This window comes from Aulonocara sp. 'chitande type north' Nkhata Bay, linkage group LG5 (assembly GCF_057382095.1).
Source record: "Aulonocara sp. 'chitande type north' Nkhata Bay isolate Kocher_YH1m ecotype deep benthic linkage group LG5, A_spYH_male_GT1.1, whole genome shotgun sequence".
NCBI lineage: Eukaryota > Metazoa > Chordata > Actinopteri > Cichliformes > Cichlidae > Aulonocara > Aulonocara sp. 'chitande type north' Nkhata Bay.
The window spans coordinates 26,786,562-26,803,407 of record NC_141348.1 but is presented as its reverse complement, the minus strand read 5'-3'; the positions used below and the strand labels follow the sequence as shown (position 1 = coordinate 26,803,407).

General features: G+C 38.8%; 1 protein-coding gene across 13 annotated transcripts in view; it reads right to left on the bottom strand.

The window, feature by feature from the left end:
* The window catches only part of atp2b2 (ATPase plasma membrane Ca2+ transporting 2), a 126,265-nt gene that overhangs the window by 8,199 nt on the left and 101,220 nt on the right, over nucleotides 1-16,846 (bottom strand). For all 13 annotated transcript variants that reach the window (XM_086292608.1, XM_086292610.1, XM_086292607.1 and 10 more), the window contains 10 exons: nucleotides 9,164-9,405; nucleotides 7,701-7,935; nucleotides 4,117-4,296; nucleotides 3,880-3,967; nucleotides 3,638-3,744; nucleotides 2,626-2,817; nucleotides 2,172-2,385; nucleotides 1,858-2,069; nucleotides 1,617-1,724; nucleotides 1,329-1,511 (listed from right to left, as the gene is read on the bottom strand). In XM_086292608.1, coding sequence (XP_086148734.1) covers nucleotides 1,329-1,511; nucleotides 1,617-1,724; nucleotides 1,858-2,069; nucleotides 2,172-2,385; nucleotides 2,626-2,817; nucleotides 3,638-3,744; nucleotides 3,880-3,967; nucleotides 4,117-4,296; nucleotides 7,701-7,935; nucleotides 9,164-9,405 — 1,761 coding nt within the window. The remainder of the gene's footprint in view (nucleotides 1-1,328; nucleotides 1,512-1,616; nucleotides 1,725-1,857; nucleotides 2,070-2,171; nucleotides 2,386-2,625; nucleotides 2,818-3,637; nucleotides 3,745-3,879; nucleotides 3,968-4,116; nucleotides 4,297-7,700; nucleotides 7,936-9,163; nucleotides 9,406-16,846) is intronic.

Here is a 16,846-nt window from a genome sequence, read left to right as displayed (position 1 = left end):
TATGTACTCATCATGGGTGTCAATGTCATGGTAAATTGGGGCTTTAAATGATTTATTTGACCTGTTCTTTTTGCAGGGTAGAATGATTATGCAGAATTTACCACTTCAACCAACCTCCTCTCATCTGATGATGAAAGTTTGGCTCTTATTCCAGACCTTGGCAAATTGTACATATGTGCAATTAACTTGTACTGAGATAGAAATCTACAGTTGTCCTTCTTGGATCCTCAGTGAGTTCCTTGGTCTTTCATATTGTTCTGAATGTGAGTGTGACTGATCAGTCATGATCACTAATGAGAAGTTATTAAGCCTTAAAGTCAATTTAAAAGGCATTGTAGAACCTTAAGCAGACTTTATTAAAGTGTACATATATATTTGAGCTTAGATATGGATCAGAGAAAATACAAAATAAATTCAAACTTTTGCACCCAGTTATTGTTTCTTAAAGTCATTACAGACATTCGCTGTACAATCATTCAACCCTGGAAAAAGAACAGTTCAAAGCAATCATTAAAAGCTCCAAAGTACCATGACATTCATGCCCATGATGACTGTATGTAAACTTCTGACCACAGCTGACCACAATGACTCATTTTAATTTGATCATAACCAGCTTATTAATAAGGATTCTATACTTTAACACTAAACACTGTCATTTGCGTACAGCACAGATACTGTTCTGGCTGTAGTTTTTTAACTTGCTCTTGCGGATGTTAGGCAGCATCTGTCCACAGTACTACACCCAGGCCCATCAATAACACATCAGTGAGACGAAACCAGATCCAGCACACAAGCCGGACTGTCTGCAATATCACAGTGATACCGGTCTGCAGAGCTCACAAATGTGAAAACAGTTCAGTGGCTATATACTTGTATTTAACTCTTGGAGCTTCCACAGGTCCATGGCGGTGATCTAGGCAGTCCAGCGAGGCAAAATGGCATCTTTATGCTCCTGAGTAATTCATCTTGAGATAAAAGGACTTTAAAACTGTGACTGACTAACATGACCAACATATAAAATACAGTCTATCACTTCCTCATGGGCAATGCCTGAGGTGGAGAGACCTACACAAAACAGATCTTCTGAGAAACACAGACAAACAGTAAAAGAGAAGCTTTTTAGTAAATATTAGGGGTGACATATTTACCTTTTAGTGTTTTTATTATATAACTGGACAAAATTATTATATTATTATTATGGAACTCAGCATATTATTGTGTAAAATTAAAGGGAATCTTAAACTGATTTTTAAACAAGTAACCATAAAGTCCACATGCTGTATCCATATATTAACTGGAATTGAACTGTCTCTGTTACTTGCCCTCACCTGAGTCTGAATGCGGTTGAGTCCTCTGAACCAGAGGATCTGTCCTCTCCTCAGCTCCCTCTCTGCGTGGTCGATCTCCTCATTTTCTTCATTAACATCCTCCTCTGGCAGCTCATCTTTCTGAGTTAACTGCCCTGCCCGCCGCAGGAAGCGCAGTCTGCTATTGGGTATGGTGGCTATCACCTAACCCGCAGAGAAGTAAAAGCACTAAGTGATGTACTTACTGTAGAGATGCACAGACAGGAAAATTGACCAAAAGACTTAGAAAGGGAAAACTTTGCCTATTACCTGTCCCCACACAAGCTCCCCCAGCCCGAGGAAAACACACCACATCCACTTTTCCAAGTCTAGAGGTTGACAGCTGAATGGCTTCCCTCCAAACTGCACAATCACGATCTATGCAAAGTATAAAGTACACAGAAAACTGAAAATTACCATTACTTATCTGAAAAAAATATAATAATTAATAATTAAAATTAAAAATAACTGAGAAAAACAAGTAATTTCAGGAATTAATGCATCCACTTACCTGCACAGCAAACGTGCCAAAAACAATCGAGCAGAAAATGGGGTTCCTGAAGATACCGTCAAAAACATTCCTCTCTCCGTGGATTTTGCGGGCATTTATCTCATTAAACAGCTGCATCATGACAAAGGTGTTAAAGATGATGGTGTAGTGCTCAGAGGGTGGAGAGTGGAGAGGAGCATTGCGGCCACTGTCGATGTCAAAGATCTGCTCACCTGGAAGGAAAAGAAAGAGAGTCAGGGAGTCAGATTTATGCCATAGTCTTTAAATCTGTAATATCCTACATCGGTATAACAGAGCAAAATAACCGTGCATACCAACAAAGAGCAGTGTGAAGATGATAATGAGCTGATAGACTCCATGTCCTAAGATGTTCTTTGTCATGGTGCTGGAGATGAGAGGCTTATTGCGACCGTATGGCTTCCTCTTAAGCAGAGACTCCGTGGGAGGCTCTGTCGCCAGAGCCAGGGATGCAAAAGTATCCATGATAAGGTTCACCCACAACATCTGCACTGCTTTCAAAGGAGAGTCCTAAAGAAAGGTGACAGTAACATGTATCAATAACAGAATAGAATAATAGAACTACAATATAACCAGGCATGAAACATAAGTGTATTTCTTGAAGTTGTAAGCACTTATCATCTTTCGAATTACTGATTAGGCAACAGTAAACCAACTTGGATGAAATTCCATTTCATCACCATCAACTGTGTTAAAAATGACCATGATAGCGGGCTGGTATTACTTTGCAGTCTTTTTCATCCTTCTGACCTGTGTGATGCAGGCACCAGTGAAAGCCACAATGACAGCTACAACATTGACAGTAAGCTGGAACTGAAGAAACTTGGAGATGCTGTCGTAGACATTTCGGCCCCACATAACTGCTTTCACGATGCTGCTGAAGTTGTCGTCGGTGAGAATGATATCTGATGCTTCCTTGGCCACATCTGTACCAGCAATACCCTGGAAGAATGATGACAAGCTGCAGTGAGAAAGAAACTGGAGTTTTCTATTTCACAGCTGCTCTCCTTCTAACTTCATCACACTGCAGTATTCCTCAGCCTACCACGTTAAAAATAACGTTGAAGCATATAATCAACTCTGCAGTCAACTGGACAATGCTGGACCCTGTAGATGAGTCACTGTTGTGTTTAATAATAATACCAGCTACCTAAGGAGTCAGTGTGCATGTAATCAGGTAAAGCGCAGACTGTAGGAGGGACTCTCTTTCTGTATTATGTTATATTTTGAAGGAGAAGCACGAGCAGCACCTTCTAGGCAGTGGCTGGATTTGGACAAGGATGCCCTTATTAGTGAAAGTGTGGAGTGAATACTTATGCGGACATCTTTTTAAACATGTCTCATTAAATGAATTAATGTGCGTGATTAGGTTGAAATCTGAGCCCAAACCAATCTCCTTCAATCAGATTTCCTGCTTAAGCACAGAAGCTGAAATACTTTTTTACAGTATCTTACAGGACCACAGTGTAGAAGGAGAGCTGCAACTCATGTTACATAAGACCTATTAAAATATATATATGGTTTTTGCTATAACGTTTTTAACAAGCTGAACAAGCTTCTGCAGAATAACTGCGTTAATAATGAAATCCACTAGGGGGAGCTCCTTATCCACGCAGCCAGAGTGAGAGCGCCTGAGAAGAATTCTTAAACACTGCAGAGGTGAAAAAGACATCTGCAGATGTTGACTGAGATCAGTCTCACAAGAATGCAAGATAAGGCATGAACAAACAGCCAAACAAAACAGGAAAGAAGGGCTGCTTACCATGGCAAATCCAACGTCAGCTTTCTTTAGAGCAGGCCCATCATTGGTCCCATCTCCAGTCACAGCCACCACCTGCCTCTGGTCTGCCATAGTGCTGTCAATAATGCCTGCAATAAAGAGATAAACAAAGCAGCATAGGAAGAAGTGCATATACACATAAAGCACAAAGACTCAAGAAACAAGGAAAGGCAACAGTAATGATCTCTGTCTAAGTCAGAGCAAAAAGTGTGCAACCAATTCACCTTTGACGAGTGTGTGTTTGTCGGTTGGGGATGATCTAGCCAGTACTCGGAGTTTAGGCCAAACTTTATCGATACGCTCCTGTTCCACCTGCACACACACACATAGACACACACAAACACAAATTGAAAGAGAGGAACAAGAGCAACACTTTTGCTTATTTTTCCTTAACCTCTGCAACTCTCTTCCATGAGTGGCTCACTTTTTACCTCCTCTCACACTGACAGTATTTGCTGTACCTCTCCTTTCTCATTGCGGATCCTCCTGTTGAACTCTTTGCCATCGATGCACAGGAAGTCCTCTCCTGGGTGGATGATACCACACTTGATGGCTATGGCTCGGGCTGTGTTTATATTGTCTCCTGTCACCATACGCACTGTGATGCCTGCACGCTGGCACTTCTGAATGGCATCAGGGACCTAAAATAGGGAGACACATGCACAATCATTCAGTACAACAGAAATATGTAAAAAGGAAAGCATATTTCACCTATTATTTAAAGCTGCACTAACCAAATTTAACCAATTAATACTAAGACTGAGCATAATGCAGCCAGCTTTTACTGTGCGGAGGTCTGGCAAACCTTTTATTTCAAGGAAGCCTTCTGATATACCCAGTAGTAGAAGGAGCTGCATTTCTGACCACTGGATGAATTAAATTAAGATTTTCACTTTTTCTCTGGTTTTCTCTGGTTTTGTTCTCCACCAACTCCTGAGGGAATTTTAAATTCCATTTGCCATCTGGTGGCACATGCACAGTTTTCAGAGCTTCAGTATTTGAGTAGTGTTTATAAATGAAAAAACAATCTTGCAGTTATTCACAAAACACAAACACATGCAAGCAAGTAAATCAAAGCCCCATTATTATTAAGTTCTCCAGATAGTATTGCAATAAATTAATTATGACTACTCATGTATGGATATGGATCTGTAGTTGAAGCATCTTGCAAAAGAGTAGTAATTCAGAAACACATATTTCTCCTTGCAAAGGTCAGTGTGGGCGAGCTCTGCTCTCCAAACCCACACATAAACAATTGTGCTCACGTACCATAATAACAACTTGCATCAGTTTACACATACATGCAGGCAAGTAATTCTTTCTGCCTTCACACATAAAAAACATAAAACATGGATCCATCATTGAAATGTGCGCTTGCATCATGCATTAAACTGCCGAATCGAACTGCTTATGCATGCAAGCATAGAGAAGTTTGTTTTTACAAAGTATGGCTATACAGCGGAGGAGTGCAGGTCTTTAATAAGCTGGAGGTTAAAATAAAAACAGATAGGATTTTTTCGCCTACTTAGAACTACATAACTTTTGCACAGCAGCTGCTACATGCAAAAATGATTATCCTAAATATGAAAACCTACAACAGTCAAAGAAGTGAAATTATTTCATTTAATTCGATATTTGAAGAAGAACAATATTTGCTTCAGTCACAACAAAACCATCTTTAACCTATATCAGCCTGTCATTTCATCAATTACACAAAATAAAATAGCCAACTAATACGTATACCAGTTAATACTCTGAAGAGGTCAACGAAGTTAAATATTCTTCAAATGTAAACAGAAAAAAAAAAGAAAAAAGTAATATGTAGTAATGTGATTTTTATAAGTTAAACAAGCTCATGCTCTATATTATCCAGATATTGACTCATTGTTATCAAGATATCAGGTTCCTGTTTGGCTCGTCTGTCATCCCTGGTATTTAGTTAAACCTTTCATTTCTCTTGGACTCGTACTGCTCAAGATGACTGCTCACTTGAAACTAGGAGGTGAAGAAAAGACTGGAGGTTTATTAAAAATACAATCTGGTCCATCAGAGGAAGAAAGTAGGAGTCTAGTAGGTGAGACTGGGAAACAAGCACCTCGTGCCTCTTATATGGATCTGGTTACACTCTCATTTTCTACCATTTCTCTCTACCATTCCTACCCATCATCCTCCTGCCTTCTGTCATCCTTCTGACAGAAATCTGATTTTGAACATTTCTCAGTCTCTCATTCCCTCCACTATTCTCTCTCGTCTCTCTGGGGCCGTTCTCAGAGAGCATCCACTTATTAAACAAACATTGCATTACAGAGGAAGAAATTAGAGACTAATAAACAAACCAAAACCATGTTTACTAGTCTGTTTGACCCTTTTAAAATAATGGAATGTCATCTAATTTCCAGTATTAACCTGTTTTAGCAAAGAGCCTGGAAAGTCTTTACTGGATTGTAGCAGTTTCTGTGCACTGCTTCTCAACTGGGTTATTGAAAATGACAGATACCGAGTGACCTCTAGGGTTGAGTAGAGAGAGTAATCTGCAAACTTTGAGGCTATGCATCACTGCGAAGGGCTATGTTAACACAGTATATATGGGTGGCATAGTGGTGGTGTGGTTAGGAAGAAGGTTCCTGCTTCAAACTGAGACCCTCCTGTGCAGAGCTTGCTTATTTTCCTTGTGCGTCCATGGGTTTCCATTAAGTACTCTGGCTTCCACCCACAGTTCAAAGACGTGCACATCAGGTTAACGCGTAAGTCTAAACTGGCCATGGATGTAAAACAGTTTATGGGATGGATGCAGTGGATAACCTCTACAATAATAAGTCTATAATAACTCCAGGTTTTGTATTCGTGTCTTTTCCCTAACTCCTCCTAGACACATCGATCAATCTGGATGAAAGTATAACAAACTGTCTAAGGTGGCAGGGTTATCAATTTCTATTATTCAATAGCTTTATTGAATTTCTGTTTATGGAATACTAATAATTTTCAGGAATTATTTTATAACATTCAAATTCTTACAAATTATATGTGTGTAGCAGCTGATCTCAAAACCAACAACATAATTGTAACTATGTTATGTGTACATTTGTTTGATGTTTATGACACTATATTGACAGCTTATATATTGATATAATTTTGAAAAAAGAATAAGAGCAGGGTTTTGCTAGTATATGCTCAGAATATGACTTCTAGTTAAAGCACTTTGAGTGGACAGTAACAACATAAAAACACTATGTAAATGTGGCCACACTACATATTCATTTTACTGTACAGTATGTTCAGCATTAAATATTTGATTTCTTTTGTATTTATTCATCTGAACACTATAATTTTCCCCAAATTGCAAAAAACCTTCCATAATATTGCAATACAAGAGGGGATTCTCAGTTAATATAGCTCAGCTTTGGAGAGAAAGATAGAGACATCACAATGACAGAAAGAGATTTGCAGAAAATGCGAAAGGAAAAGGAGTCATCAAAAAGAGGAACATCACCACAGACAGAGGTGGAGAGGAGAAAACATGTTGGGTTGGGGCTGAATGAGCAATGCTGTTCTAGAAAGAGCAGGAGGATGGAAACAAGATGAAAGGAAGCAGTTGAATAATCCAGTAGTCAGTTAATTTTCCTGCTTCCTTCTCCCTGTGAAGCGAGGTCAGCTTTCCTACTGTACACAGATACCTCTTTCTTCCAATTATAATACACTCTATTCCTTCATGTGAAATTTATCATTAAAAACTGTACCCCTGAAGAAATTGCTTTATGATGAATCACTTATTGCATTGAACATTTCTTTTTGTTTCAACGGATGATTTTACAAAAGTGATCAGAAGAAAAAAGCTGGTCTCATCTAAGAATTGATTTGGTATTTAAAATTCAAATTAATACTTTGATCCTCATCTATACAATAAACCTTTATGTAAAGAGACACTGCTTCAAAGTAACAGCGAGGACATACCACTGGTTATGACACAGCTGCTGAAAGCTGGTATTATAAACCATTTGTTCGACATCCCCCTCCTCTCAGTCCATTACTAAAATATCTCTCCTACCTCTGGCCTGACGGGATCCTCTATTCCGACAACACAGATGGCTGTGAGGTCATTCAGGATGTTGTTCTCATCATCCCAGTTGGGCTCAGGATTGCTGGAAAAGTCACGATACGCCACACAGATGGTCCTCAAGCCATCACACGCCATGGGCTCAATCACTTTCTTCACCATCTCATCCTTGTCTCGTGGACGGAAAACCCTTGGCTCACCCACCTCGTTTTGGATATGGCTGCATCTGCAAACAAGGGTGTGGCGTAGGTTGAGAGGGTCATTTTAAATTATATACTGTAACATTGGTATTGTCTGTGTTTTTAGTGCTTGGAAATGAGCCAGCATTTAAAAAAGAACAAAATATATAGTCAAATCTCTCAGCCTGGCATTACTGCTTTGCTTAAATGAATACTGGTGAATCAAAAAAGGATGCACTGAGAACTGCAATGCTGTGCAAAAGAAAAGACATAGGGACTAATATGCCTTTTGTGGCAGGATACCACAATATTACAAAAAAAGAAAGTGCATTGGGGTACACACTGTAGAGAGCTCAAATGGAGGACAAACAATTTCCTCTAAAAGATTTTTAAAAAACAGCTAACACATTTCCTAAATAACTAAAGTACTGTAGCCAAAAGATAATTACATTTGATCAAGACTAAACTGATTTGCTAAACAAGTTAAATATATCAACAGACAAACTGAAAACAAACAGGTGTACAGGCATACAGCCAAATACAAATGCTGTACATCATTTACGGAAAAGCAACTGAACCATAATTAATGCAAACGTCCTTTTAGGACCTGTCAGCTTGACAAAAATGTGAATTTAACCTTTCATACATTGTATTATTGAATCTCTGTTTATATTAACTGTAACACCTATAATGTAGAAACATAAAAAATACTATTGAATTCAAGTAATTTTATGACTTTTTATTTAAAAAGTCATAAAATAAAAAGTCTTTTTATTTAACATTAACATTAAAGTCATAAAATGACTTTAATGTTAATGCTGATCAAATGCTCTTAATTAACCGCACTTGATTAAAAAGTTGTCTGGAGCATTGAGGTGCGTGTTAAACACATCTGCAATGATCTTTAAGAAGCACAGATTTATTCTTCCTTAGCAAGAAGAATCTGGATTAAACATTAATCTGGGAAAGACTACAAGCCTATTTCCAAACAATTTTTACTCCATTATTTTAGAATTAGAAAGATTTGGGGTGGGGGATCAGATCCAAGATGAGACCATGCAATGCTGCAAATAGAATTTCACATTTCTCCTTCTGCATCTCAGGTTTTTCTCAAAACCACTCACTGTAATGTTACTGTAACGCCCTGCAAAATGACATGATTGTAAGACATACTGCTAGAAACTTACACTGAATGTAGTGTAAATCTGCAGAGCACCTTATTAAATTATATAACTGCAACTTCCAGGTTATTTTAAACCATTAAACCAGACTCACTTTTTGAGTACAATCTCAGAGGCTCCCTTGCTGTACATCCGGAAGCTACCGTCAGGCAGCTTTATGACAGTGCTCATCGACTTCCTGACAGAGTTGAAGGTATAGACTTTGTAAAGCTTCTCCTCTGGGATCTGGTTTCTTATTGGCTGGTAATCCCGCTTCAGGTCCAAAACTAGTCCCAGCAGGCCACACTCTGTCTTGTTGCCCACCTGCTTCGGCAGACCGCCTTCCTTATCTGGGGGCTGTAAAATGAGGGACAGGAAAAAAAAGATTTAAATGTGTTCAGTTATATTTTTAGTCTAATATTAAGTAGGCATGCTAAAAAAGAAGACCTAAGATTTTACGCATCAGGAAATAATAAAAAATAAACTGGTCTTTAGCAAGTTTTACAATTAGATAAATGCAACCGCAGATGAACAACAAAACATGACATGTTACGCCTTTCACTACTTAACAAAAACTAAGCCAAAATAAAGAATCAGTGATGTGAATAACTAAATACACACTTACTGCTTCCATAGGAACTAAGAGGAAGTCAACAAGCAGCAGCCACCAGGTGCTGCTGATCAAATGCTCTTAATTAACTGCACTTGATTAAAAAGTTGTCTGGAGCATCTGCAATGATCTTTAAGAAGCACAGATTTATTCTTCCTTAGCAAGAAGAATCTGGATTAAACATTAATCTGGGAAAGACTACAAGCCTATTTCCAAACAATTTTTACTCCATTATTTTACAATGAGAAAGATTTGGGGTAGGGGATCAGATCCAAGATGAGACCATGCAATGCTGCAAAAAAAACCCCAAAAAGCTACATCTTAATGCTGAAGTTCATAACAATACAATTAAAAAAAAGACTGAAGTGAATTATGACTTGTTTTGGAAGATCTTCCAGGTTTGGAAGGTCTTTTTTTTCCAAAAAGAACCTAGACGCAATTGCATCTGAACAAATCACACGACTTCTGGAACAATATACTTTGGACAGATGAGCCCAACATGAAGATATGTGGCCATAATGCACAGTGCCACTTTTGGAGAAATCCAAACACAGCATATCACCATAAATATATGATACAAGCTGTCAAGCATGGTGGTGGCGGGCTGATGATTTGGTGTTTTGCAGCCACCAGACCTGCACACTTTGTAGCCCCTGAATGAATCATGAAAGGTTTCTAGTCAATTATAAGGCCATTTTCCAGACAGCTAAAGCCTGACTGAAAGTGAGTCATAAAAGAGGACAATGACGACAGAATGACGGCAGTGATACCTTAAGAGAGCTGTGCACAAACAAATGTCTGCAAATGTCAATACAAGTTGAAGGTACTGAGTCATGGGATGTACTCAGTTTTTCACAGAACTCCATGACGTCAGAGAATTTACCCTCTTTTTTTTTCCATGACTGTACATATGGCTTTACTTTTTTTTTTTTATCTATCTGTAATTGTTATTCACTTAACTGCAACTTAAGATAATTTTACAACATTGTTACACATATTGTTTCTACCTAATCCAACACTTCGACTTTTAAATGTTCTTAGTTTGCGTTTCCTCATAGGGTAAATGAAAATAATCCTGCCACAGAGAGTAAGTTTTCAGTGTAATATATTTCATACACTCATGTGATCTATTCACTGAATGAGATTCTCTCTCCTTCAGCTCAGTGCAACCAGTGTAATGCTTGAAATAGCTGCTGGTGATAATTAACCAGCTAGCAGGTGAAAGGGTCACTTTGTGTGGGAGGGCAGAAGATGAGATAGATGGAATCAGGTTTAGATCGTCTTATTTCAGGCACACAGCTCAACCCTGTGAAATCTGTAATTGTATACTTGGAACCATGTATTGCTCTGGTTCAGTGAACATGTCAGTGGATAGACATAGCACGTAATATCATTTTCTACCTAACATATGCAAGTATGGTTGGAAATGTGTTGTGATAGGCTCATAAGTACTCTGTGTTTTAGGTGTGCATCCAGTGTTTTGGGTTTATTAGCAGCCATTAGGAGTCATTACTATTGCCAGTTGTGTGTGTGTAAGTTTGTGTGTGATACAGTATCTGTGCAGGTGGCTACAGTACATGTGTGCCACCATGTACACACTCACGCTACAAGCAAGAGTGCGAATGTTTGTGCATGTGGTCAGCTTGTCAAAGGCCCAGCGTTGCCATGGTAACATTGGGCAAAAGAACAAGAAGAACACGAAGAGACTTGGGAAAAGAGAGGGTGCACTCTCGACCACTTGGGGATTCTTACTCCTTGGCTCCATTCCTCTTTCATGATTTTCCCTCATTTCATGTCACACATATCCTCAAATCCTTCTGCGTTTCCTTCTTCATCTTTTCCCAGCCCCCATTCATTAACATTTCCAGAGCTTTTTTCTATTTAGGAAGAAATAACGCATGTACAGAAACTACCTGTCACTATGACAGGATAAATCTCACTATAGTCAATATCTTAGTAAGTAAAGGGCCAAACAACGCATGAAAAAACAAAGGAAGAGCATTCCAGTCCAAAGTCACAGAACCTCAGGGACCTGCCAGGGACATATGAGTGCAGACGCCCTCTGGTGTAACCTGGTGCCTGTCCATGAAAAGCTCTCCATGTCAGTAAAAGAATCTTAAACTGCACTCTGAAATAAACCGGAAGCCAGTGCAGCTGTGTCAAAATTTGAGTCACACGTGGAAACTCTGAGGATTTTATCAGAAGTCTGTCAGCAACATACTGAACAACCGTTCTAGGGAGGTTTTGGTAAGACTTGTGTATAGTGCACCGCAGCAATCCAATCGCAATGAAACAAAAGCATGTATCTTACAGAGACTCATATGTTCAGACACATCTCAGGAGCGATCCCTGCTGTTATTATTCATAACACGCCTCTTCAAATCTGCACATCCTCTCAACCCTATTTACATTTGACTAAAATATAAAAACATAAAACTAAATTAAAAAGCTGTTAACCTTCACTCTTAAAAAAATAGTGTGCTCAGATAATGTTAGGAAATAATGAAAAATGACTATTTACTGTATCACTGATTTTCTAGAAAGAAGTCAGACAAATAGATTATCATAGTAGTTGCAACTCATTTTTTAAATTTTACTTTATTTCGCTGTTTCAATTGACTAAGAAAAAAAGTAAAGGTAAATAATAATTTTGTGGTAATAAATTATATTGGCTGTATACATGTTGAAAAACACAGTTAATCATATCTGGGAATACAGTTCATTTTGGATCCCTATTAGCTGGCACTGAGCTGACAGCTAGTCTCCCCGGAATTTTTGCTATATAGTACCTACAGTATGTTTGACACCTACACTCACTGCTACAGAACAGCTTGTCGGGTACACTGTCTTCTTACACGCACGCACACACAGCAGCATGTAGCAACCGCATTGAAAATAATGCTTCTACCTTGGTTGCTTGATCAGCAGACACCTTCAGCTTGAGCTATTTGCTCCAAAATAGATTGACTGCAGGCTGTTCTGCGTTAAACAAGCCTGCGGCCGGGATTAGATTTCAAAGGACAGCTTGGCATTTTGACGATTTGTATTTGCCTTTATTACTGTTTTCTTCACTTGGTCCTTGTCACAGCGTGTTCATAAAGATTCTGTGTTGGCACTATAGTTAATAACATTGACGATGCACTCCATTTAAAGCTGTCCACATGCTAACGAGGCTTTGATAGAATTCTGATTAACTGCTTTGATATCCTTTTTAAGGTTAATGATGCACAAAAGGCCTAAGAAGAGAAAAGTATGTGGAGTGAAAATACTAGGAGGGCACTTTCCTCGTTTCACCAGTTCTTCCTTATGTGAAACAGCATGGTGGTGCTGCGAAATAGCACCGATGACTCCCAGCAAGAAGGTCCTGAGTTTCAATCCACCAACTGGGGTCTGACTCAGGATACTCTGTTTTCTCCCACAATCCAAGGATATGCATGTTAGATTAACTGGTGATTTGAAATTGGTGTAAATGTGACCTGGGCAGGCTGCAGCCCAACCACAACCCTGAATTGGATATGTTAATGGATTTCCTTATCTAAACAGAAGTCTAAATAAAGAGGTTGATTTGCAGGTTTTGAAATAATTTAAGGTAAATTTGTGATTTTAGGCTAAACAACGGACTAGAATTTACCTTTATCACATCAAATGCTTTTAAAAAATTTATGCCACTGCCGCTATCAGAATTGGTACTAAAATGATTACCAAAATCAATTTTTTTGTTTCTGTAACGGTTAACCCACCAGCACGTGCAAGCCTTTTAATCAACACACAAAAACACATTATTATTGTTTGATTAAGATGCCAAATTACAGTCATTTACTTGCATATAAAAATTTGTTTTAATGGTTGAATTAATTTCTGACTTCTTGTGCCAGCTCAAATTTGGGTATAAAAAATGTGAATTCAGTCATTTTCAGTTTTTGACAGATTTTTAAAACATTTGTGTTGTCTCGTTTTTATGGCAGGGGTCCTAATAAATTTGTTAAGCACTGTATCTGCTATCAATATTTGCTTTAGAGGCTCATATTTTGAGCTCAATATTTCTGACCTTCTTGACTATCGAATATTGGATATTGATTAATTCAGGCTGAGGCATTTTTTTTTACTTATCCTTGCAGCTGTTGAGAGCCAGTGGACCCAGCTGAAAAAGTCGTCTAAAATCTCATTAATCATTAAAACCCAATCAGAAGACTGGCCCATCCTCACCTAGTAATTTGACATATCTGGTTTTTATCTAGCTGTATGTCTCACAGACACAGACAAGAGCATAAATACTTTATACAGAGTTTATGGTAAATAACAGAATTAATGCCTTTTTCTAATGACCAATGATTACATCAGGAAGACACTGCCTGTCATTGGCAAATGAGGAGATGGAACAAATGGCCTCATCTGCCCTGTCTGCTAAGTGTTTGGTAGAATAGGCTCCCAGCCAGAAGACCAAATCAAGTTAAACCTCTAAAATGAAAATGACTGAACAAAATGACCAAAATGAGAAACGCACAGTGTATAAAAAATAAATGGTAACTTTTAGATCAACTAAATCATACAGAAAACAGTCACTACTCCATTTAAATGTTGTGTAATGGCTGCCTTCATAGTCCATCCACCCATCCATCCATCAATCCAAATACAGTATATTAGAGCAGTAAATACTTAACCATGTTTGTTAATTTAAATGACAGCTATTTCAACTTCAGCTTAGCTACTGGCACAACTCCTGTTCCAGCAGAAGAGTATTGCGGAGAATAAAAGGAATTTACAGCTACCTCAATAACAAAACAAGACAGCAGGAAAAGCAGTGAGTAAACAGATAATAAACAGAAGACAGCCACAAACACCGCTGCCTTGTATTCTCAGAGATTCCGCAGAGGTTTAGCTTGACGTCGGTTTCTACGAACAAGGACGCTTTCTGGCATGGGATGCCCAGTGTTGGCATGACGAGACAACTGTTGGCACACCCTGGCCTGGACATGGCTAACGACCAGCTGCCCTCTCCCTAGTCCTTGGGTGTTCCTGCAGGCAAGGACATATGCCAGAGGGAGTGCTGGCAACTTTACTTCCTTTTCCACCTGGGGCTCTCCTTAATCCAGCCCTCCTGCTCCTTCCAACTCCCTTATCATGCTCTCTCTGCAATCTTTTCCTACTTTAGTTACACCGCCTTTATTTCACCGCCCCCCCTTTTTTTATTCACACTCTAGTCCTATCCTGCTTTGTTGTTTTGGATGACTTTCTGTTCTCATTTTATGCTGTCCCAGTCTCTTACAAGGTGCTCCACCTCCTCAGCCCACGCCTTCTTTTTTCTCTTTTCTTTTTTTCTTTTCTCTTTGCATGTAGGAGTAGATGATATCCTTGCTCGCTGCATGACTCTAACAGCCAACTGGGCTAAGGCCTGGAGGAGTGCTGGGGGGGCAGTAACACAGTCTTCCAGGGCATGATGAGGACACTTGTCACGCGAGTGTCTTTTCTCTTGTGTTTCCCTTTCTTTTTCCATCCTGATTTGCATGTATCCTTACTTTGCATTTCACTGCCTCTTCTCTACATATTGAATCCCCCTCTCTCCATATTCGTTTCTCCGTCTCATTATATTCTTTACTTGCCTCTCTACTGCAGATTTCTGACTACTGCAAAAGCACAAGGCAGTCATAATACACAGAATCAGCATCTAGTAAATATACTTTACTACTGACCCTACACCCACCACCAATACTAATAAAACCGATACTACTACAACTAATAATAATAATAAAGAACAGTGTGCCTTCTTCCACAGTCTCTTTTGTCCTCTCTTCCTCCCCTTACCCAGAACCAGTTGTCGCAGATGGCTGCCCCTCCCTAAACCTGGTTCTTAACAGTTTCTTCCTGTTAAAAGGGAGTTTTCCTTCCCACTGTCGCCAAGTACTTGCTCATTGGGGAACATCTGATTGTTTGGGTTTTCTCTGCATTATTGTAAATGGCCTGCATTTGTATAGCGCTTTACTAGTCCCTAAGGACCCCAAAGCGCTTTACACTACATTCAGTCATTCACCCATTCACACACACATTCACACACACATTCACACACTGGCGATGGCAAGCTACATTGTAGCCACAGGGTCTTTACCTTACAATATGAAGTGCCTTGAGGTGATGGCTGTTGCGATTTGGTGCTATATAAATAAAATTGAATTGAATATTAACAGGTAATTGTGCCCTGAAATTTGCCTTGACATAGTTTGATTTCTGTTGATGCACATGCAATCATGTGTTTCAATCATGTGTTTCTCAGACTGATAACATTCCAAATATGGACTCTTGTATTACCCCGGGCATTGGCTTTGATGAGTGATTGGCAGTTTATTAATTAGATTGTTTCAGTCGAATCACTGGCAAAATTCTTTGTCAACATGCTGTAACAAATACAAAAAAATATTCATGATTCACACGGGATATCTGGCCGTCTTTTTGGCAAGTAAACCGTGCTATGTTGTTGTTGTTACTGCTATATATTATACAACAATTACTATACAAATTGATGCAACTTGATAAAATATCATTGGTTTTACTGCAATTTGCCTTACGTTTGACTCTTCTAAGTATTCAATTGATGCTGCTCTCCTAAAAACTAAAATTAAATATATTATGTAAAGTGACATAGAAATACAGTGCCATGCCCGTGAAACATCAAAACACTGTCATTCTAATGTGATGACAAATCCCGTCACTGTCATCTCAGCAGCACTGTCAAGTAAATGCTGAGAAGAGAAGAGAAGAGAAGAGAAGAGAAGAGAAGAGAAGAGAAGAGAAGAGAAGAGAAGAGAAGAGAAGAGAAGAGAAGAGAAGAGAAGAGAAGAGAAGAGAAGTCTGTTGGCCATAGTTGTGCTGTGTATCTGTCTTCTCAGTTTCCCAAAATATTCCAAACATAAGAGGCTGGGTGCTTCAAGCTAAAGACATCCAAAATACTCTCCCTTCCTTTTGCGCAAACAAGCATGCAAGCATGCAATGTCCAGATGACACAAGTACTGTGAGCAACAGCTAATTATATCAAGATATCACCACTTACTAGAGAACAAGAAGAAGAAAGTTCATTTTAATTACAAACTGTTTGTTGTAGAGCGACAAGTAGACATAAACTGAATATTATTTTTCTAAAATCTACAAATCAGCAGACACATTCTGTTGAATAAATTTATAGGAACATTGCCAACC